The sequence below is a fragment of the Nanorana parkeri genome, unplaced genomic scaffold, assembly GCF_000935625.1.
Source record: "Nanorana parkeri isolate BGI_ZX_2015 unplaced genomic scaffold, ASM93562v1 scaffold809, whole genome shotgun sequence".
NCBI classification, from domain to species: Eukaryota; Metazoa; Chordata; class Amphibia; order Anura; family Dicroglossidae; genus Nanorana; species Nanorana parkeri.
This window is the reverse complement of record NW_017307077.1, coordinates 423277-448707: the sequence shown is the minus strand read 5'-3', so window position 1 is coordinate 448707 and position 25431 is coordinate 423277. Positions and strand designations below refer to the sequence as shown.

Below are 25431 nucleotides of genomic sequence, written 5' to 3'. Positions count from 1 at the left end.
TAAACGTTGCTCACATTTTTTATAACTGTTTCCAAAACTTCATGCTGTTAGGGTATCCTCAGTTGCTGCTGTTAATGCAAATTGAACAACTGTCTAATACATTTTGTTACTTACTTATCAGTTTACTGTAAATAAAACAGGCACTGCATTTCTGTGAAGAATGTTTTTATTACAGCAATCTGTAGTCTGCTAATTAAGTATGCATTTTCTGGAGATAATTCTAATTATTTATTCAATAAATAAATGTAATCCAGTCAGCAGCAAAAACAAAGCTCATTCATCCCACAATGCTTTGACAAAATGCTGGTGATGACAGGCTCTGCGACAGAACGATTCCAGAATCGACTAGACAGAGAAGATAATTGGATTTTTAGGCTAAGTCTGTTTTGTGCAACATGGCAAAATCAAGCTATTAATTGGACATTATGCAGGTTTGTTTTTAAGACAGATAAGCATTCTTGTAGGGCTTAGTTACAAAAACTACAAAACCCAATGACTTTACACCTCTTGATACATTCTCATCATATGTCTGAGGATCAGCAAAAGAGCAAAACAGCGACAGAATAAGACACAGGAAATATCTCTGACCTGCCCAGTATGAGCAAATGAAAATGACCTCCAGGCAGCAAGTTTAGCTGTTACAAATTAAATATTAAAACCACTGATGCCCTAGAGATGATTTACTAGTGGCTGGATACTTAAGAGTAAGCTGCTATGTAGGTGTGAACTCTATGATTAAGCCTGTTTGTTGTGAAACATGTTGGAGTGGAACAGACCTTAAGAGCCACTGAGCGATGTCTTGTTGGAGTCAATAAAGTTGTTTTTACTGGCATTATGGCATCAGAGTGCAGCTCTCTAGGATTTACAGACTGAATATGTAGGTGTGGTGCTGGTATCATACACTGTATGCATTCACTACTGTAACATCTCCAAATTGCTTTCCTGCCACTATGGTTTATGGTATATATGAGCATGTCACAGGTAACTAACTTTATGGGGCTGTTTTACTAAAGCAGTAAAGAATGTTCACTTCAGCAAAGTGACTGTGGTAAAGCTGTATTCACTCGGAATAACCGTCAATTTGAAAAAAAATAAAAAAAATTACTCGATAAGTAATACTAACACTGCAAATGACTGGATTTTTAAAGTTATTCCAGCTGTTCTGAGGTTGGTTCCTGGCAGGAAATAAGAATATAAGATACATTTTTCTCAAATAAAGGGTATGTCGTTTTTTTCCACAAAATGTTTTTTCTAAAATCATAATCTGGCTCATATATGTGAATTGTTATTCCTCCCTCCTGTAGGGGGCGGCACACAGTCATACCCTTTAAATTGGTGCATGATATGACAGGGCAACCAACACAACCACAACAAGAGGTGGATCTGAGGATTTTAGCTTGATTGTGACTCCAATAGATTTATGAAATTTTAGGAGACTGCAAGGTCTGCTTTAGTGGAGGGGCAGTGCTGGCATGAATGTAGTGTTGTAAGATATAGAATACAAGAAGAATCCAACACTTTCATACATAAGGCAACATATTATTGGCCCATTGTATATGCTGATATTAACAGAGCTTTTAACAATCGAGACCTACATGGCAACATCTAATGGCTTCTGTGCTGAAGATTAATGCAGGAAAATCAAATTTTCAGAAAGATGTCTAATATATGCAATCCATAGTAACTAGCAAGTAACATAAGAAGCGCAGCTGTTAATCTCAGATGAAGATGTATTTGGGTTTCGTGCCGTCAGATGGAATTCAAGCTCAACTGAGACCATAACGTCTGCTTTGTAACGTCAAGGTCAATCTTCTAACCAATTGTCTCTGCCCAGGCGACTTGTAACCCCATTTTCTAGCTAAACACTCCATTAAGGTATGGTAATTTATCCTCTTGGTGAGGTTATATCCCATAAGGCACCTCCTGTTGCCTGATTACCTCCCAGCACTGACTAGTCTTATTTCACATGGTTTTATTTCCTACAGTTCTTGATGTGTTTTCTTTGGCAGTGTAGAGAACCTTGGAAACTACTCTTCAGCTATGATCTCTTAAGGAATACAAATGTCATTTGCACATTTCCACTTATGTTTCTTTCTGTGAGGGCAGCTCCTCTAAATTTCCATCTATTTGTCCAAGTTCCTCGCAGCTTTCAGTATACTGTACTGCACAAAACTATCATCACCATTTCTCTTTCAACCTTTACATACATGGAGGTTTAGTAATGCAAAACCACGTCTTATTGATTTGTTCTTGGGATACATATTTTCATTTCTACTTCTGCTATATACAGTAAATGAAGAAACTGAAAATCAGTTCTTTAAAGAGATGTGCTCTAGAGAATCACCGATACCAGTATTTTGGTACCGAGTATGAGTACCGATATTTTTTTCCCGGTACTCACCGATACCAAATACCAAGTACCGGAAGTCCCATTCAGGAAGCCATGCGTCGTGTAATGACTCGACACCTGGCTTCCTGATTAGCCAAGAAGTGGGGCAGCGTGTAAAGACTCACCACCCGGCTTCCCGATTAACAAGGAAGCCGCCCCATGCTTCTCGTCACTATGTGACGAGAAAGCATGGAGCCGGCTTGCTGGCCAATCATGGAAGCCGGGCGCCGTGTAATGACGCGGCGCCCTGCTTCCTGATTGGCCAGGAAGCTGGCTACATGCTCCCTCGTTCCCAGCCAATCAGGATGCTCCCACGGTATCCTGATTGGCTGGGAAGTCGGCTCCATGCTCTCTTGTCACAAGTCATGAGGGAGCATGGAGCCGGCTTCCTGGCCAATCAGTAAGTCGGGCAGCATGTAATGATGCGCTGCCCGGCTTCCTGATACAGGAAGTATCGGGGCTAGGCATCAGACCATTTGGGGGAGTACTCGTACTCGCCCAAATACTCGGTATTGGCACCGATATCGATACTAGTATCAGTATCGGTGCATCCCTACTGAAAACTGTCCAAAATCTGTGCTGCTCTAGCTTATTGATAAAAGTATTGATATGCATAGTTGTGATGTTTTCATTTTCAATGATGTCTATATTGTTTAACACGTAAATCCATGCAAACCACTAAAAAAAACCAATTAAATACCTAAATGTGAGCTGTTGTACCTGTGAAAAGATTTCTAATTCTATCAATCTAGTCTTGAAATTTACAAAGCTCTGCTACAGAGCACAACCATGTCTGGCAGAGCAGGAGACCTGATTTCCTCTGCTACAGCTCAGTAACATTTAAAGGTCTTGTCCCTCCCCCGACCTGTGACTGGGCAGTGAAACGACAAAAAGGGGACTGGTAAGCTCCTGTCTGTTACTCCGCTCTCTCCTTCTATCAGCATGCAAATTTTGACATGTGCGTGGATTCCGCATGTTCACGCCTATTACTATAGCCGGAACGTGCAGAATCCACCCAAATATCGCAATTGGACTTTTTTGCGCAACGCGTGTTTTCGTACTGCCCAGACGTGGCGCAAATGTGAACAACATACGTTTAAGTGTACTGTTTTTTATGTTTACCGTGTTTTCGCACGTACAAATATGCACAGAAAACCGCTAATGTGTGAACGGAGCCCTAGTGTGAGAGCAACTGACAAAGAGCAATAAGAAACGCATGCTACCATCCTTGTGGAAAGGTTAAAAGAAGTGGTAATGTCAAGGACAAAGTAAACTCGTTCTCTGTGGTATCATGCCAGGAAGTCCAGCCTGTAGCCAAGCCAGCCATGAACACAGATGAGAGTGCTTTCATATCTAGAGCACGAAATGTTTTTACCAAAACATAAAATACCATCTCTCTTACCCTACATAAAAGAACTGGCTGCTTTGAAACACAGAACAAGAGTAGAAAATGTGGATTTAATTTCAACCCTTTTGTTTCTCTAAGATTCATTTAGTGCATTGGGGATTTTCTTCCCCTATGGCGACTGGGCTCTCATGCACACAGTCCTGTTTTGTAAGGGAGGCTCTCTATTGAAGAAACTAGGACATTTCGTCATTTTGTCAATGCTTTCTGAGCCATGAAGATCACACACAATGGAAATGTGCAGTTTTGTTTCATTCTTTGAAGATTTGCAGCTATTTTTCTATAGTGTGCACTCTAGACCTTTCTGTGTCAGGATTCATATTCCCCGAGGTGGAAGTTTACTATTCAAGCACGCACATATTGTAATACAATTCCACAGTATGGGACAATTTATTTATGTCATCCTAACATTAAAAAGAAAACATACAATACACAGTATAGTTTATTTTACTTTAAAATAATAATAATAATGATAATAATAATAAATAATAATTATTATTTTATCCCCCCCCCCCCCAAAAAAGGGGGGCAAAAATGTCTGTGCATCTTATGGAGCGAATCCCTCTCGCCTGACGCCCGGGACATGCAGTTTTTGGCGCCGGGCGAGTAGTTTTTTTGTACATTCAGCCCTGCTCCTGACAAGCAGAGCTAAAAGTACTGTGGGAGCCGCTGCTCGTTTAATACAAGTGATCTAATCAGATCAGTTGTATCAAATCGAGCAGCTGTGATGATCGTGTGCGGGTCTTCGGGGTCCCCTGCTCCTCTGGGCGACCCGTGACCACGGCATAGGAGCTCAACATAAAGCTTGAAGAGCAGACGAAGAACGTCTGCTCTGTGTGATCACTGAGACCGTGGCGCTGTAGTCACAGCGCCACCGGTCTTAGCTATCACTAACTGCAGCTATTACAGACTCCTACTCTCCCTGCGTCCTATGGTCCAGTGTGCCTTATGGAGCGCGAAATACAGTACATATTTTAACAAGCAGCACAAGACTTTTAAAACAATCCCTGACCTCCCTAGGTGCTTTTAATGTGAAGTTATTTCAAAGTCCCTTAAAAGATCACAACAAAGACTCAAAGATTCAGTTGGTTTCTAACAGCTTAGAACTATTGACTGGCTGTTTTCACTTGAAGGCCGGCAGGCTGCCAAGATTCCTGTGCACCAAAAAGTAACAGGGAAAGAGCTTTGTAAACATTGAAACTTACATTTCGCCACAATGCTTACAGATACAGAGAATATTGAGAGTGTGTTATAAAATGCTTTTACTGCTTGTTAGAAAATATGTAAGTATTTGAGTGTGTATGATCTAGGCACAGGTCCACTTTAAAAATGAAAAGAGAAAAAGTTACCCTTGTAGTGGGGCACCTTGCAGAGGGTAAAAAAGGTAACTTTTGTTCCAGCCCGGGGGTTCAGCTTTAATTAAAAAATACATATGGTCATATAACTTTCTTAAAAAACAGAGCCTGGGATTACTAAATGTGCATTCTAAAAATGCAAGTTCCCTGGCTGCCATGCTAATCCATTCAACCGTAGTCACTGATCCGCATCAAGTTTGTCTTTCGTTGCTGTAACTATGTTCCTGGTTAGTAACTAGTACTAAAGCTAGGGACATTTGGGCATCTAGCTTTTTTAGAAGGAGGTCAGCAATGGCTGCCTTCATTTCTTAAAGTTTCCTTCAAGCTATCTGTACACACCAACATTTTTCTTTAGATGCCAAAATCCAAAAATATCTTACCCTGGCCAGACAGGAAAACAAACATGCACATCAAAATGAATAAGCCTAAGTGTAAATATGTCAAATAGGTTCCATTTAGTTTACAGGACCTTCAATAGTCAGTAATAGACAACCTCATTTAAAGCTTTATATATTAACACACAGGTTCTGACATCTCACAGTGTTCTGCAGAAGATACATCAATGTTAGTGCTTTGAAATATCATGAATAGTATTTTAAAAGTGATCCTGATCATGTCTGATGGGTGGCTTGATAGAGTAGCTCCAAGCAATAAGTTCAACACATCTGCTAGCTGGTCAGATTACATTGACTGCTCTATTGTGTTTGCTCAATAAATCTTTATTAGACTAACTTAGTGCACATGGATGTCAGCGTGCATATTCCTATGTTAGCATAGTACAATCTAAACCCTATTATTTATCCAAGATTTATAAACAAAAGAGCAGCACTGTCATTCTGTAGCACAAACAGTTTTGATTATGCCAGTTAATGCCACCAACATTTCTAAAACAAAATCAGTTTACATGATTGATATGTGAGTAATCTTAATTTTAGCAGCATGATGTCATCTTAAACGTTGTGGGGGATAATATAACATGAGACAAATTAAAATGTCTTTAAGGAGGTTGGGCAACCTCCTGGCAAACCTGCCCCCAATTCACCCTTTACTATATATGCTTCAAGATGGAGGCTCTCATAGATTAGAGTTAGGACCACACTATACAAACAGGGCCTTGATGAGGCAGTGTGGCTTCCACATACAAGGGCATCTGCACTTTAAGTTTTCGTCCCCCTGCAAAGTCCTACAAATGCCTGTTGAGGCTGCCAGGAAAATCCACCTAAGACATCTTTCACACGGGCATTCCAATCAGGTCCGTTTGCCAGTTTTTCAAGTGGACCTGATTGGAAGCCCGATGTTAGTCTATGAGCAGCTGGATCTAAACGTCTATTTACATCCAGTTACCCCTGACTTTGGCCAGGTCCATAAAAACAAAAGGAGTTTCATTTTGACAGACCTGATCATGCCGGATTGGAGGTAATCTGATGTAAACAGACACATGTCCGTGACAACCTCAGAGAGCTGAGAGTGGTTGGGCAAGGAAGGATAGAGACTTTGGGGGAATAGACGTACAATGAGGAGAAAAATAGCAGGACTGAATAAATCAGAAATAAGGCAAGTATTTTGCCTTATTCATCTTTCTGTAGGCAAATTGAGCAGTTAACCCTTGCAGTGGTCGTCTTGCAGTGAGGAGTTAGATCCACTGCAATGGTAAAGATTTGTCAGCCTCGAGAATCCAAGAGGGATAGTTGGCTGCCTTTATTTTCTGAAGAACTTGTACAAGCCTGGGAACACAAAAACAGAGATTTCACCACTGAAATCCCAGTGTAAGAAACGCTTGGTACAGCATTTTCTGTAAACTTATATTTCAACTTTGGGTGGGCTAATTCTTTTTTGGAATTCTTTTCAAAAATACTGTGAACATTCAAATGATAAAGCAGGTTGGTTTACTGTTTGCTAACCTGGATATGGTACAAATGTGGCACAATGGAGAGCACAGCAAAGTCTAAAAACTTCCAAAGGCAATATGTGTATTGGATGAGGAGTTTGGGAACAAAACATGAACATAAGGATAAAGCAATGTATTTAGTAAAGTTCAGTAGCATGTCCAAAATCCACAGATTAGAATTCATCTGGAGACAACCAACCTCTTTAGCTTTTCCGGTTTGTGTCCCTCAATTCTGTGCAGCTTGGTCATGTGGAAAGGATGAGGGGTATTAGGCAGTGTGTAATCCCCAGCATCCTGTATTATGTCACATTCCAACCTCTCCTGTGATCACATTCCTTCACATTGTCAAAGTTGCTGTTCTGTTTCCCTATGCTACGATACCTCCACTGTGCCTGAACTCATGCCTGCCAAGTGCAAAATCGCCTTTATACAAAATCAAATTATCATACAGTCTGTATATTTTTGAAACACAACTGGACCACATACCATATGTACATAGAACAATTACAACAAGCTAGCTCCAATCATTGGGATGTCAATGCCCCAGGCTGTAAAACACGCAATTCCTAATCTCTGCCGCGATGGAGGTTCTATCCAGTATGCACTAAAGAGTGAATATTTACTGATACACATTATACTCACTGCTGCACAGATCATTCAGATGCAGAGTACAAAAAACTTTATGTGCATCCTGGGAGCTGAAGGAACTAATTTAAACACAAAATAGGCCTTCATTAAGATTCTTCTATAAAGGCCTTGCAGTACAATGCAGAGTCTGCATATACTATCCAAGCCTCCTCCCCCTCTAAAAGAAGTTGCAAAATGTACCTGTAAAAAGACAAAGTTCCATATGTACTTACCTTACCCCCATCTTCCACCCAGAGCACCTAAAGGAGGGTGACGCCATGCTCCTTCCAGCAAGAATCTAGGCGAAATCCGAAAGCTGAAATCTAGCGAAAAAATGCTCTTACAATGGACTGTAGTGTCTTCTCGCAAGATTTTGCCAGCTCTCCATTCCCCAGAAATCTTCCTGAAAGGACAGCTACACGTGGGTAAGGTAACTATAATCTCTTGATGTAGGTAAGGTAACTATAATCTCTAATTTTGTTCTTTACAGGTACATTTTGCACCTAGTAAATATGGGTTATTTTAAAGGGGATTATTTTAAACTAGGGGTACACCGATATATCGGCCGCCAAAACATAACGTCAGAAAATGGCACTTTTGGCTAAATGCCGAAAGTGCAATTTTCCTGCCGAAAGTGCCATTTTCCTGCCGATACATCGGTGCATCCCTGCTTTCTTTTCTCCCCGCTGGGCGCTGCTCTGTGTCCCAGCGGGGAGGAGAGAAAGTGGCAGCCGGCCGAGCGCTGTGGTAGGAGAGCGTTGTGAGCGGCCGGTGTCTCTCCTCCCACACCGCTCAGCCACCTATCACAGTCTGGCAGAGCGGTGTGTGGGCGGAGACAGCACGCGCTGTCACAGGAGGCTGAGCTCTCCTCCCTGTAGCGCTCGCTCAGCCTCCTGTGACAGCGTGTCAGAGAGGAGAGTGGTACAAACACTCAGCGATCAGTGATCGCTGAGTGTTTGTAGATAATTGAGGACATGGCATGTTTCCTATATCCTCAATTATGAATGAATGGGAGTGATCTACATCACCTCCTGTTTATTCATAGTTGTAGTTATAGTTCTCAAGTTATCAATGAACAGGTACACTCATAGAGGATTCCTGTTCATTGATAACAGAGGCTGCAGAAAAAGAGAATGAGGACTTTGTGTCCTCAATCTCTTTTTCTATTTTAAAAGGGAAATATCAGGAGTCTGTTTAGACCCCCAATATTTCCCCGAAGCCCCTAAAAGTAAAGTAAAAAATAAAAATATTTAATAAAAAATGAATTGATAAATATATATTTTTTTTTAAGTTTATAAAAAATAAATAAAAATAAAATATAAAAAAATTTTGAAAAAATTAAAATAAAAATATTTTCCGTTTTGGTTTCGGCCTGACAATTTTTTAATATCGGTATAGTTTCGGTTTTTACATTTCTATTTTGGTGCACCTTTACTTTAAACAATACAAAATTGCTAACATAACCTCTTTGCAATACATTATATAAAATAAAACACACATCCATTTGCTCCCTAGCAGCTGCTCTCTGAAAGTAATCCATTACATGCCAAAAGCAAGTTGCCTGCCACCACCATACAGAACATACACAAAGATAATAAGGATATTCATTTTACATGAGGTATAGCAGAAACGTCTGAAATCTGCTAGAACTGGAAAAACATCAGCGAGGACTGAATAAACCTAGAAGTAAATGTGGAAGTAAGCTGAACTCCAGTCAAATGACTAAATGCAGAGTTGAAATATGTATATGGGGATTGTGTGTAAATCTAGCATGTGTTCACAGAAGAAATAAGAAGAAAGAAAGGTTTAGATTACATGGGTTACATAAGGTAACCTACTGTATATGGGTAAACGCAGTCTCTACTCAACAGTTGACCTCAGCTTTAAGGTTCCACTCCTCCATTTCATGAAGTGCACAAACAATAAAACCAATGTAAGCAGACGGGGACTTTATAGAAGTATAACATGTTAGTGGTGACGTTACACTGTATCGCCTGTATTTTATCCCTGTAATATTACACTTCTATCACACATTCCAGACTGGTCCACAGAAGTTCAGCATTAACACTTTAAGCCCAAATGAGGAGTCTCTTTTGTCTCCATGCTAGTCATATTACTTATGGATGGCATGATGAGATTTAGAGCAACCACTGAAACTGGATCTTATTTTGTACGTCTACATGAGCCCTGGAATGTTTCCAAGTCCAGGTCTCGAACTGTGATTCAGCACCCAATGAGCAGTTTGCTCCCTCATGGATAATCCTCTCTGAATGACAAGATGTCAATGCAAGACACAGTCTGGTATGTAGACACATTATGGAGGTGCCACTGAATCCCCATGGCTGGAGACAGGCATGTATATTTTCTAGGTATCTGAATATATTTTAAGTCACACTAGAGTAATTGTCAGCTCCTGTTGATTTATGATTCGTTTCCTGACAGCCATCTGCTAATCTGGTATTATTGACTACTTGTATTTTTTACATATTTTTACAATATGGATACAGTTTACTTATCTGACTAAGAATTGTTAGTTTGTTAACATACTAATACTGCTTTCTGGAAAGTGCTGTTGTGACTCCACATATATAGTATATAATGGTGCCTCATGAGCTCTGTTCTGTATGAGTGGAGGGTCTCGATCCACCACAATCAACAGTAGAGAGAAGATGGTGGTACACACAATAGATGTATGAGAGAAGAGGACCCATCCATACTATCACACAGAGGTCTTCTTTTAAAATGAATGTAGTGTACATTTTTTCTTCACCCTTCAGAAGGAAGGACAGTGTCAGCACCAATTCAGAGATGATTTGAGGATCTACAGCCGAGTGATATAAGATACACTTTTATTAATATTTAAGGTACTTGATACATTTTTAAGATTGAACTCCTGAGTTTAGTATTGCTTTAAACAGTTACATACATGTGATATGAATTTGTGAAGTGACATACACTTTAATGCAAAATAAAGGACTAACAAAAACAGCTATTCTACTTGAGACTGTGTGTACTATAATATTAATTTATTGAATTATAGCTGTAACTGTTATCTGTATTTTGGACAGATGGAATTGTTGTTTATGAACAAACAAATCTCTTGAGCAATGGAACACATACACAAAAAACAATGTATATCCTTACACACATCCTCACACTGTACATATTATGAAAGCTGTTAAAGACATTGGAAAGACTAAGCCACCCACTCGAGAAGAAAAATGGGAATATAAATGCCAGCTGTGCACTGGAGACCGACGCTAAATATCATAATATAATCTGACCTCCAGGAGAACTGCCTATGGGCATGGAGTTTTTGTGGCTAAAATGCCACTCTATGCTTTGTCGTGACTTTAGAGATCAATGAAGAAATGCCAAAAAACAGAATAATGTACCATATTGGGGGACATTTTTAAAAATCTGGAGCAATTGCCCATGGCAACCAATCAGCTTCTCTCTTTCATTTTCAAAGCTTAACTGAACAAGCTGAAGAAAGAAGATGATTGGTTGCCATAAGAAAACTGTTCCAGTTTTTATGAATCCCCGCCCCCCATTGTAATCACCTGAAATGGAAGCCATTGGACAACAAATATCTGGTACATCCTATAAATCCATGAATTGTCTATGTAACAAACACATCTAGTTTTTTTCCTATCTCTATTCAGTGTAGTCTTTGTTTTTTTCCCATGTCCAGGTATAGTATAGATCGAAGAGCTCCCAAATACATGCAGGTTTCTGCTATGGCATATATTATATAATATTAGGTCTACATTTTTTTTAGAATGCCCCCAACGCTATGCCCGGTATTTCCCAATGTTCACTCAGTCTTTTATTACCACCCTACCGTTTGCAAGCATGACCTGTACTAATAAAGTGACCCTATATAGGAATGTTAACATAAAGCTGATTAATAGTAGAGCTAAAGCACCTTCTTGTCCTGGAGAAAATGCTGCTGCAGGTTCTCCTTCAGTGCTGGCCACAAGGAGGGAGGTCTATAAATCTAGTCACGTGATCCATGCTTTAGGGGAGGGTCAGCCAACTTTTGTCACAGAAATTAAATAACTAAATACCTATCTTTCGCACATGGGCAGAACTGAAGGAAACGTAAATGACTACGTTAGTATGTTTTCCCCTATCATTCTTTAGCTATCCTTCCCTGCAAGACAGTTAACGCAGCATTAGATGGACTGGATGTCACTGAATACTCCAAGAACTCATCCACAAACTCATAGTTTGTCATTCCTCCCTTAGGGCTGCTCACACACATCTCATTAGTCCCAGTCTGCAGCAGTTTTGGGTGCATTGACTTGCAGTTTTCCATCTAAGTTGATTGAATGGAGACCTTCAAATGATATTACAACACATCTAAAAAACACACAGCAGTGAGTGTTAAATCACACCCCATACTGCATGTATTCCCATTACATCTGGCTCGAGCAAAACTGTCCAGTAAGCACAATGCTCAGGTGCCTATCGAAGCGGAATCATCCAATCTGCTGGTTAAATGTAAATGCTTACTCTGGCCCATACAACTGGTAGTTGACAGTAAAATGAGTGTATCCTCTTATAGGGCACATAAATCCATCTATCACCTATAAGGGGGGTGTATGCCACCAAAAGTACACAACTTAGTTCAAAACAAGTTTCTGTATAATATCAATACATAGCACAGTAAAGCCTTCTTAAAAGAGAAGTTATTACTTATTCCCATATTTCATTCCATCACATTTACCAAAAAAAAGATTATTTTTCATTTGAGGGCCATGGGCAGAGCCATCCAAATCATTCATTTACATTCCATTTGCCATATGTGCATACAGGGCCACTGGTATATAGTACAATTAAAGCTTACTATTAAAGAGCCATACAGCTGTTTCAAGCTTTTTGGCCATAATCTGTGCAGTGTATGGAAACCATGCATTCTATGGAGTAAGGCTTAGGACCCAATGGGACAGCATACCGGTTATGGTGAGAAGGACATACCTACCAACTATCTTACATGAGAGAGAGGGGCATCTTCCACAACAATGTGTTTAGGCAATAGATGCGACCCCTGCCACGCCCCCTTCGCCAATTTTGTGCACCATTAAGAATGTAGATGTCAAAAACGATTGGTTAAACCCAGAATTGTTTTATTTTCACCATTTCTTTTACCTTATACTGGTTCGTTTTAAATAACAAGCGAGATGATTAAAGCATAAGATGAAGGCTTTAGTGCAGAATAACACTTTTGGTAGTTAAATAGAACCATTTCATAGATATCTGTACATCAGAGCAAAAAAGAGGGACAACTGAGGAGTAAATAGGGACAGAGGGATTTGGTTCCAAATGAGGGACAGTCCCTCCAAATCCGGGACAGTTGGGAGCTACAAAAGGGACTAAAGCAATGAACAAACCCTCACTCATTATTACGTAGCACAGTAAAGCTCACTGTCCTAAATGAAGAATAATCCTCTTATTTTTGGGATAAGTGAAAGAATGAAATGTGAATACCTTCTGTTATAAGAAGGCTTTATGGCGCTACACACTGATTAAAGGTTTTTAATTGCTTTAGTCCCTTCTCACCATAACTTGTGTGATAACACTGCCTCAGGTATTTTAAATGAAGAACAAAAAGCAATGTAAAAAAAAACTTTTATCCCAGCAAACAAACATTTTAACATTTGTTATTGTTAATCTCATTCTAAAGAAATATGCACAGCCACAGATTCCATAATAATGGATGCAAACAGTTAAACTGCATCTTGTAGCTCATCCCTGGTTAAGTGCTGCAGTTAGCCAACAGAACCATATGCAAGCTACCATTGATTCCCAGACAGAAAGGACAAAACAGCAGAAACATTTGGAGACAAGCAGCAGCAGCTGGACACTTACCACTGGAACAGTTGGGTCCTCCCCATCCCGGCTCACACTGACAGGTGTTCGGAGCTATGCAGCGGCCATGGACACATTTATCAGCACAGTGAGCTGTCACATCAAAAAGAGAGAAAGCTGAATAAATGTAACAGAGCCAAATGGTCTAAGCAGCTAATCAGTATTCTATTAACTAAGGGGCTCGTGTCTTGTACATGGTGGATCTTCTTACTTTCTTTGGTAATATAAGAGGAAAAATAGAGGTGAAACGGTTGTAGTTAATGCTAACAAAGACATTCATAAACTGAATATCCACTCGTTTAGAAGAATTACTAAAAGGGACCTATACGGCTCAATTTATGATTTTAACCAGGATAAGGATCATTATTGTTTATAAATGGATCATTATTTTCAGCCAAAGAGTTTTGAAAAACACAAACAAAATCATTTTGTTTGTGTTAGGGGCAAATCACACTGTTGTGTGATGCTATACATTAAATGCCGCAAATCTTCCTGTTTACATGCAGGTGACTACAGGTCTCAGTCGACCTCAATTCTATGGCCGCTTATCTCCTAACTATTCACAAAGCACACACCTCCAGGCTCTATTTCACATTTCACGAATGGCCAGGGGGAGAAGAGGGCCTAAAAATTTGATCATAGCACTGAGGACTACTGAGGACTACTGGGACCTGCAGTGCTTACATCTAAGAGGGCACGGAATTACAATGGGTGCTGTACTTCGACCTGCATGTAAACAAGATCTACATGACTTAAAAGATAGCAGTGATCAGGTCACAGGGGGGAGGGGGGGGGGGGGGGGGGGGGGGGGGGGTAATCAGAGACTTCAATAGCTATAACACAAGTAAATTCAATGTGACCAGAGTTCAACGTTAGCACTGTCACACTTTAGGCTCTATTAGTTTAAATGTGTAAATTGCCCAGGAAATTGAACTGAGTTGCAAGGCACTATCAACATATTCATATTATTATAATATTATTATACAGAATTTATATAGCGCCAACAGTTTGCACAGCACTTTACAATGTAAAGGGAGACAGTACAGTTACAATACAATTAATAAAAAGATGGTTAGAAGGACCCTGCCCCTGAAAGCTTGCAATCTATAACAATACAAAACTTACCAACAGCACACCGGGTACATGTAAGACGTACAGAAATTAGTTCAAACAACACAGCTAAATAAAGTTTTCTATGTTATTAATACGCATAAATAAACTGATCAAATTTAACTATATTTTATCTAAAAAATTACCTTAAATCCCAAAAATTACAATGCACATGGCATACCCAGATAGCAAGCAATTGAGCTGCAAATTTGAAAATTACTTGCTAAACTATTGCTAGTCTTGCCAAGCTTCACAATTTTGTTGCACAATTACAGCAAGTCTGCATTGCAAGTCTTCAGATCAACGTGCTTTCCAAAAGTGCTGTACACTTGCAGAGCTCTTGCTGCAGGACCTGCAGGACTCTTGTTGCCAAGCAAAATTCAAAAAGTGTCAACTAAAACTTGTGCTGCAAGTGTTCTGCAAGTCTACAACTTGCCAGGAATGTGTGCAGCAAGTTAGAAAGTTAGAAAGAATTACAATTTAACCCTGCCACAAGTTTGTGGCAAGTTATCCTTGCTATCTGGGTAGCTGTGCATAGCAGTGTTATTAAATACAATTCTATTTGCATACTTTGCATCAGCATCTAATAGACCTTAGCTGCATTCCTGATATCAAAAGATCTCTCTAAATTGTGATTGTATATGGTCCCTACAACATACATAAAACCCATAATTCGTCTTTTAGGACTGACAATTCATCATCTTTCCACCTTTATTAAGAAAGACACTTCCCCTCTAAAGTCTGCACTTCCTACCACTGAAAGAAACTCAATCAGTCTCCAGTTCTTCTCCTCATTTTACAGCTCATGTTCCTAATAAAGCATGAAGTGTTGTATTTGAACAGCTGCTTATAAAATAATATCAACAATGCCAAATTTAAATTGTGGAAATATTTACTAAGAATTTGCTCTGAAATTAGAGCTGAAAACAGTGATCCGTACTTTTCCACGGTGGGGGGACATTTATCACTGGAGGGTTAAACTATATCGAAAGTAAAAACCTTTTTTTTTTTGATAGAGTAGGGAACGGGTAAAAGTCTTGTCCCATTCAGGAGATTTTCCTTCACTTCCTGTCCTGTTGACACAACAAGATGTAAGGGAATCTCCCAAAAATAAGGTAAGTTTTTCTTTAGGCAGTTGCCACCAGGACAAGTGTCCACATAGGAAGATTTCTGCTCTATTTCTGTTCTGTTGGCGACTCAATTTTTTTTATTTTCTCTCACTTTCACCAGGAAAAATAGGTTGAATCATCCTAGCAGGGACACAGAAAGCAATAAAAAATGGTTAATGTTTCTATTCCTTCTCCACATTATCCTTGCATACAAAAACCGTATCGGCACCATTTTTTTTCAACCCTGCAAACCACAATGCATAGATGGTTCACACCTCTGTGTTGCAATTTACTATAGCTACTGTGCAATTTCTGTACTGTATATGTGTATTGAGGTGTTATTCAGTATCCTAGATTGCAAGTATTACCAAAATTTACTGCAGGGCAATATTTGCATTGGAACCTTAAACCTACCGAGATATGTCACATTCAGTCCTGGACTTGCAGTCTTATAGGGCTGATGGGACTGATCTAGTGAATGTGGCCGTGGACCTTGGATGATGGTTGGACACAGAGGTTGGAAGAGGTCTTTTTCTGATGCTTCGGACACAAACATGCCCATTTGGATCACCAAAATATACATGGGCTGTGCTATAGAGGGAGCATGCTGGCTTACTCTGCAGAATATTGACAGAACATTGACAGACATTTTGCTCCACAAAAAAATTGGTCAGCCTAATATTTTCTTCATTCAGTGTTTAGGCTGAACTATGAAAATATAACAGATTCCTCCATCAACACTTACCAGAGTTGATCAAGGAATCTCCAGCTGTTAGCACTGTATTCTGATGGCGTCGCCGACCACTGTCCAAATACCTAAACAGAGTCTGCAGCTCACTAGCTGCCGGCTCTTTTTGTTCGGCGATTTTGCAACTGGCTCCTTCAATCGAGGGAAGCCAGACATAAGAGTGCCGACAGCGGCACCCACTGTGTGGATTTCGCATAGTGTATGGCCAGCTTTAATTTTAAACACCTGCAGGATATGTGTTTTTTATTATTATTACATGCAGCAACCAATCAGAAATCACTTTGCTAAAGAAGTTACAAGTAAAAAGTTACAAGTTTTTTTAATATGGTAATTAGTCTGTACTATGGTGAGTCAGCTAGAGATACCTAAATACTACTAATGCATGAGGTTTTGGGGATCGCTATGCTTTATGTTAGTGGTGCACGGGAGTGTCAACAGTACTTATTTGTCTCTTTATAATATTCAATGGAATAGTCCACTTACACCACCAGCTGTTTTAATGAGAACAATCAGATTTGTTGACCCTTTAAGAGCTCAATATCAGTTATAATTTAAATGCTTTTTTAGCATAGGGTGAACCTTGTACTTAATAAGAGAGTTTTCTGCATAGTAAACAGACTTTACACCTACTGACATACTGTACGTTCTGCTCACAAACATAATTTAATGTCCGAGGAGAAACTTGTGAATAGCTTGCCTGCACATCTGTCCATGCCAATCACTTGCTGAAAATTATAAAGGAAAGGAAATTTTGACATCTTTGGTAACTACAAGCTAGCAAAATATCTATGCAGACGAATCATTATAACAAGTTGATTCAGTCTTGTGAATGCCCATTATGTCAGCTGGCCCTGGGTTGTACAGAATGTAGTAATTCTAGTAAAAATAATGTGTGTATTATAAGTTGCAACCTTTAAACAATAGTAGATAAGTACATTTCTTTAATTAGACAATGCAATGTATAGTAAATGTGTGTGGCAAATAGGATTTCATGTTTTATTGATCAGGACAAAGTAAAGTGAAATTCAATAGGTTGTTCTACTTTGTTCTGCATTATTAAACTAAATTAAAAATAAATATGTATTTCCATATTGAATTTCCATAACTTCTATCCCACTCCTAATAACCATATTGAGCTAGAAGTTTGTAAACTTACTTATTACTTATTATATATGGGATGTGTTTCTTCAATGCAATAACACAATTTAATTCAGCCCTGTTAATATGCACTTCCTTGTGTCATCACTCTATGACCACTTGAGATAAATCCGTTCTGCATTGTTGGAAGAAATGGAGGATGCTTATGGTGTGCCTAGTTTCAACTTTCTACAAATCTGAAACTTTGATATGACTTCTCGTGGAGCCTGGCTTACACAGGAGTCACTTTCAATTTTGGTAACCAAGTTTTGCAGAAATCAGATGATGCCTGTTAATGTGTCTTATAAGTAAAAGTACACTTTAAAACTTAGCTCCAGGCAGATATAAAATAATTAAAATCCCTGTACAGCAGAGCTTAAGGCTGGGTGAGGGAAAAGCAGCACAAGGAGTCAGTCAGTTGCGCTGCAGTGTTCATGTGCTAACAAGAAACAATTTGATAGGAGCAGAGAGCAGAATAACAGATCAACCAGCTCATCAAGCTTCTGTTTCTTCCTTACAGTCTAATCACAGGCTGTGCAGGGACATGACCTGTAAGTGTTACTAAACTAAATCAGGTTCCCTCTCCTGCTAGACAGGGCCGTGCTGTGTGGCAAAGCTATGGAAATCTCAGAACTGGATTGCCAAAAATATTAATTATTTGGCATGTAAAACACTCCAACACATTTTATTTCTGTATGTAGCTGTTTCTCTGGAGTTCAGTTTTAAAGAAATCTGGGGCAAATTTCAAACACTGCAGTGGTGCTACCCCCGCACTGCAAGGGTTAACTGCTCGTTTGTTTCTAGGTGTTAAAAAAAAGTTATACTCAATAATTCAAGCCGGCTTTCTCTAAGGCCTAGTTCACACCTGGGCATTTTACAGCGCGTTCCTACGCTCTGTAATACACTCAACATGTGAAAACCAATGATTGCCTATAGGCATGGTTCCCACCTGGGCATTTTACAGCATGTAGGAATGCGCTGCAAAACGCCCTACGCCCAAAGATGTACAGGAGCTTCTTTGGGGCGTATTTGCCGCGTGTATCCATTGGGATACAGCCAGGTAGCCCTCTGAAACGCGCGTTTGTCGCACTTGGTAAAAACGTGCGACAAACGAGCATATTCGAAACGCCTAGGTGTGAACCCAGCCTTACGCCGGTCCCTGGAGCTTCTCTCCCCCTCTGCTGCAGCGGTCTAAGAATCCTTGTGTGATCACGTTCTATACACCGCATATAGACGTGAGCACAATGAGGAATATTGCATCTGTGCAGCAAAGGTGGAGACACGCTTCAGTGACCAGAGAAGCACGGAGTCACCTCGGCAGTTTGGGTGAGTAAAACGTTTTGGTTTTTTTAGCACCTAGATAAAACGAACAGTTAACACTTGCAGTAGGGGGGTGCCCCTACTGCAAGGGTTAATACACCTTTCCCTGGAGTTCTACTTTAAACAGGAAACACATAAACTTCTTTCTACACATAGAGAACAAACTATTATCTTTCTAAATATCATATAGCTATGAACACTAAAGGCTGGAATATTTTTGTTTAATCAAATCTATTGATCCTTTTGCTGGATTAGTTAACATAGTACACACGATTTTCTTTTTTTGTTAGTGCACATTGCTATTTACAAAATATCAGGGAATTATTATTATCCTGCCAGACTGCGCGCGTAGAATACAAGGGCATTATTTGTATTCTGTGTTCTTCTAGGTGTCATAAAGTAGGTAGACATCTAGACACATTACATGAATTATTGTATTCAAAGTATAGCAGCCCGACATAAGCAGATGTGGAACCAACAAGAGACAAGCTTGCTAGCTGATATATACATAACGATACACATAACTAATGATTATGGAACTCTATGAAGTCAGATGGCTCTTGTCTATGAAACAAGATGGGAAGTAGGGTGATTGACTGTTTAAATATTTGATATTGCATGCCCTAATAACCACATTTATTTAAATCAAGGAATTCATTAAACCACCTATTCTACCCACAGCAGAACACCATATCATAATACCATTCAATGTAAGTTTTTCTAAGGTATTGGCTAACCACAAATAACATTATTTATGGGTAGCTGGACATTCATTACAACTACGAATTGCCTTTATATTATACACCTCTGTAGCCCCACAATGACATTCATGCACAGAGCGGCCCCCACGTTGAATTTATAGCCTTCAGGCTGCTACTCCAAAGTGTAGACCCTACAATGTCTACAACTGGGAAGCCATTCTTCTCTATGAGCCAAAACCCTGTCCATTTGCAGCTTGCAAACAAACTGTGAACACAGTGGAATGGCTTCATTGAGTGAAGATAACATTGAGTAGCTGCAGATATCCCCTTATTGATTTGTAGTAACATGTAGAGAGCCACAGATTACATTACACATTTCCACACCAAGACCTCAGGACTGCTCTTTTTGTATTATTTGATGGACTGAAGTCTGTCCACAATATAAAATAGTTCCTTCAGGGAATAAAGGCAAATTTAAAGTTGTAAAATCTCTCTGTCCCCAGAATATCCAGGACCTTTAGTGCAGTTACCGCCTCCATTTAAATGTTTCTGGTTATTTGTTTTATAGCACATTGTGTTCACATTGACAAGACAATGAGGCTCATTCCTCACAGCCTCTAAACCACAAAATTGACTGTGTTGTCCCAACAATCAAACAGATACAATGGCAGTTAAAAAATATTTTGTAAATAAATAGTATACTTACGGACACACACATCCTTGCTCTCATAAAATCCTGGGCAGCACTGAGACTTGCGTCTATACATAGTTTTTTCTCCACGCCTATATGCAGTTCTATAGCTTATTCTGTGTCATGCAAAAAGAAAGAAAAAATAATATGCACAGACCAAATAACTTGTGACAGCAAAAATTCATGATAAGCTTGAGGTAAATACCTAGCTGTATGAGCATGTATGTATACAAAGCACATTATCGGTACAATCCAATAAATCTTTAAAAAAATTATACTGACTCAGAGGGCATAGCCTACATGAGAAGTGACTCTGATTTTTATCCTAGTATTCCATTTGTACAACTGGCTACCCCACTGCTAAATGCCTACGGCTCTACACTTATTTTTATAATGTTCCTAAATTCAAAACTGCAAAATGCAGGCCTCAGGCCCTGGTTCCAAGACCTGCTCTCTGTAGCTCTCAGAGAGGGAGGATCAAATCTCCCTTGATTTCTTTCATTCACCAGAGATTGCACTGGCCCTATTCCCTGCAGTTTCCAAGTGTCCCATATTTTGCCAGACAGTGCTAATACGGTCGTATGTGTAAAATGCAGTAAATGTGTACATGCAGTAACTGATTCTAAAATGGAAATTGTATAGTACTACTTCTTTTGTTATATGCACTGGATATAATTCTTTGTTCTTTGTATATATAAACCCAACACAGAACCACTTCCTCTCTTCTGAGCTTTGGGCAACATTAAATCACATGATTTAACATTGTCCCAGTTTTGTAGAGTTCTTGATGCTAAGGTCAGCTAAGTGTAAACACCATTTTTCGCACATGTGTTACTATTTTGACTGATCTTCAATAAATGATGATATTCGGGGCATCAGTGACCACATTGTGAATGCCACAAGTCCACCTATTAAGTCCACCTACTTAATAAGTCTAAGAAACATTCTATCTCAGGTATGGATCTGTGCTCAGAATGGACCGATATGGGCGCTAGTCACTTTAGTTCATTTTAAAATAGAAAAAAACAGGTTTATTGCGCATGGCAATATGCGAGGTAAGAAAGCCCAGGCCTAATCTGCAACGCACTGGCATATTTTTTGACACTTGGTCCCGATATTTGACATCTGAACTTCCTACACATCAATTATGAGACATAGGGGTTGATTTACTAACCTTATAAACACACCACGAACATGTATACACCCCTGTAGTGTGTTCCCTCCCAGCATGATCTATGGGTGGAATCTAAACACCTTTGTAGTGTGTACACACCCAGCAGGTGTGTTGTGCAAAGCCCTGCATGAATTCCAAGGTGATGTTGTGTAAATTAGCTCTATGTTGTGTTGCTTGCGTTGGTGAATGCAGGAATGTAAATGCATGAGCTGACCATTTTTGTCTAAACTGTGAAGCAACATTATATATGCATCATGTGCATGATTTTTTCCATATATGGCATTAGTGGAAATATGCTTTTAGAGACTTTTTGGTTGATAAATACGTTTTGCTGTTTGAAAATTTACACGCACCTGGTGCGTGCGTGTGTTTAGGTTAGTAAATCACCCCCATTATGTCCACTTTCCAATACTCCCTATGGTTCCTCAAAGTCAAATTTGACAGCACCCTCGGGGTGCGCTAGACGTCCTCTGACATTCCCTAAACCCATCAACAACATTGGGATTAACCGATCCCCCCCCTCTACCCATCCAGCGATTCCTCCCAATTGTACTCTCATATGTGTGTTCCATGGTATACTACAGTGCCGATGCTTATTTCTCTCTTATTTCTTCCTTATTTCTCTTTTCTCTGATGATGTTTCATGATTCTGTTTCTCGGTGAGTTATATGGACTGTACAATATATGGTGATGTTCCTTATGCCATTCCCTTGCTGTCAAACCTATGGCACTGTTATATGGTCCTTTACTATGTCACCAACACACACAGCGAAAAACATTTGGAATATTTGTGACAATGTTTCAATACTGTATACTTTGCAATAATAATAAAAATTTATATGAAAAAAAACCCAGCTGCCTCCTAACTTTTGAGTTTTTCTCTAGTCTAGTAGCTGGAAAAGTATCTGAACTTCTACTTGTACAAAGTACAGTATCTGTGCATCCCTACTTAAAAGAGAGACTAAAATGACATCATCACAGAAACAGAAGACCGAACAAGAAGCGTCTCAGACAGTTCTTGCAACATACATGAGCAGGTTCCCCAGGCCCTCTGATTGGCTAAGCCATCAAACATCCATAACACAGAATTATACCTCTCTACCACACTCAACTGGAGCAAACTCTTACTAAATGTGGCAGAGAAAATACACTCTATGCTTAGAGGATCACTCCTACTGAGGCACATTTAAGCTGAGAGCAGAGCACTACGTGCTACAGAATTACAAAAATGCAAAATGGACTTCAGCAAAATACTACATCCCTACACAAACAAACCTTTTTTTAGTTTTGGACAGAGTTGAGAAGGACCAAAGTCCTTGTCAGGTTGTAATTGACCCCTTCCCTTGGGAGGATTTATCATCTCTATTTGTCCTGATGAGCAACATCACCAGAACAAAAAGCGATTAAGAATTAGAAATACATAACTTTAGGTCTGTCACTTGAACAGGAAGTAAAGGGAAATATTTCATAACAGACAATGTTTTGGTAATATCTGCTAAAGGGTTTTCCTTTTTTTGTTATTAAAGGAAATGAAATAAACTTTTTTTTTTTTTTTTTAAATATCTGTTCCTGTGCTAAACCTACAGTAAAAAAGTTATTTTCAATGCACAGTTTAGTGACTTCTCTTGAACTGGCTGACCACATATTTTCTAATTATTTTACTGGAGATGCTGCACTTTTTTCCTTTTAGTCAATTAGCCCAACAACATTTATAACTATAGATATATACTAAATATTTACAATAACCATTACCATTCAAATGTGTCAAAAACATTTCAGTAATACTTGTATTTCATTGTTTCTCTGGTATTTGGAAACTTCAAAAAACTCTTATGAGGTGAGAGTTGTGCCCAAAACTTCTTATCTTTGAGTCAATTCCCAAATAGCACCTCTGATTCCTCTCTCTTACATCATCAGTTACTACTTAATGGCTGAAGAGGACTTCATAGAACCCGGGTAGTGTCAGTGGGGGAGATGGCGGGGGACAGAGCTGAGAACTGAAGATTGATCTAACATAGCTAGAGAAGGACACACTTGCATGGTAAGTGTGCCCTAATGTGAAAGTATCCTGTGCATACTTACACATTAGGGTAAAAAAAGAAATGACAAAGCAGTTTACTTCCACTTTAAGTCAGCCAATAAAAAGTATTAACTCCAAACTCTCTGCACTACGATGGATGAAAAGCGCAAATTTCATTTACGAAACAAGTGACCTGTCCAAACCCTGGTTACTTCCTCAAATACTAAAAGGAGAAAATGAAAATGACGCCTTCCTCACAGCAATATTGGGTTTATAAATGATTTAGTGTATTAGTGAATACTGGAAAGTTACATACCTGTGTCTAGTGCATTTGAACCAGTTTAGTATATCTGTGCAGCTGGTGTAGTAGACTTGGTCGAATGGATGTGCATAGGATTCCTGAACAGTAACTGAGTAGCTAAAAAAGACAAATAGTTATATTACCAAGTCAGCTAATGCTTCCATACAAATTAGTAAAATACCTTGATTAGGCTTTTAAAGAGATTTACTGAATACTGAAAACAATATAATCATTTTGCTAGCAATGCATGAAAGGTAAATATAGGTTTAATATAATATTAAATATATATTCCTTAATAGCCACCAAGGGTATAAATCCTCTTTGTGTGCAACAAATGCCTTTAGAAAACCACATATTACCTTGTAAAAGTAGCAGTGACATTATCTACTCTATCTACTGAAAAGAGAATTGTTGGCTATGTACAGAATTTTGATGTAGATGCATTTTAGGGAGTAGGAAAGGCTAAACTAAGGCCCGGTTCACACCTGGGCGTTTTGTAGCGCGTTCCTACGCTCTGCAAAACGCTCAAACACCAAAATCTAATTATTTTCTATGGGTATGGTTCACACCTGGGCGTATTACAGGCCGTATGAACGCGCTACAGAACGCCCTACGCCCAAAGAAGTACAGGAGCTTCTTTGGGGCATTTTTGTCGCGTGTTTACATTGGGATACAGCCAAGTAGCCCTCGGAAACGCTTGTTTGTCGCGCGTTTTTTACCGCAAATCGTGCAACAAACGTGCGACACGAAACGCGCGACAAACGCATATTCTATACGCCTAGGTGTGAACCGAGCCTAAACCAACACAATTAACACATAATTATACACTGTGCCCTGTATACTCATAATAATCACAATAATAATATCCAGAGAAAAAGTATTCTTTACATTTAAAGAATGTGAAATAATTTATAAAAAGTGTAAAAAAAACAGATACTTTACAAGGGGAAATAAATGATAGCTCAGCAATGCATTTCTTCTGGATAATTGGCATGAGAAAATTATTTCCCTGATTATTTTTAGGTTCCTTTAATGGTATGAGAGAATCAAAATAAGGGCAAAAACAATACAAAAGAATGTTATTATATTCCTACCAGCACAGCGCATACAGCTGCATGATGGTACTAAATACTGACTGATCATTAGTAATAAATGACAAGCACTGCCAATAATGTCCAGAATGTCCTTACATAAAGTATTTATACTTTGTATGTAGAATAATAAGCCAGATGAAGGGGTGAGGACACAGACTGGAAGAAGGACAACTGGGACCACCTTGGTGACTTTTGTCACACATGCTTATGTTTACAGCCATTTTCACACACATCACCCCCTGAGAAATAGCAGAACAGATGGGAAGGCAAGATAATAAATTACCTTTTTTTTTTACCTCCGTGATGGGAAAGAAATATGTTATATAAAAGCTACTACAACCATGAACACATTAACAAGACTAGATTTGAGCACATTTGCTGGCCATTCGCTTTTAAATTTCCTTACTGTTCTTGGGACTCAAAGTAGATTGTGTTCCTGATTGGGGGGTTAAATAGCAGCTCTGGCAGAATGGAGAAAAGTGTCCTGG

At 39.2% G+C, this 25431-nt stretch overlaps 1 protein-coding gene across 1 annotated transcript in view; it reads right to left on the bottom strand.

Annotated features, from left to right (window-relative positions):
- The window catches only part of MEGF10 (multiple EGF like domains 10), a 148996-nt gene that overhangs the window by 55245 nt on the left and 68320 nt on the right, over positions 1-25431 (bottom strand). Inside the window, exons 6-8 of the mRNA XM_018565052.1 lie at positions 23865-23966; positions 20370-20470; positions 13539-13631 (exon numbers count right to left, since the gene is read on the bottom strand). Coding sequence (XP_018420554.1) covers positions 13539-13631; positions 20370-20470; positions 23865-23966 — 296 coding nt within the window. The remainder of the gene's footprint in view (positions 1-13538; positions 13632-20369; positions 20471-23864; positions 23967-25431) is intronic.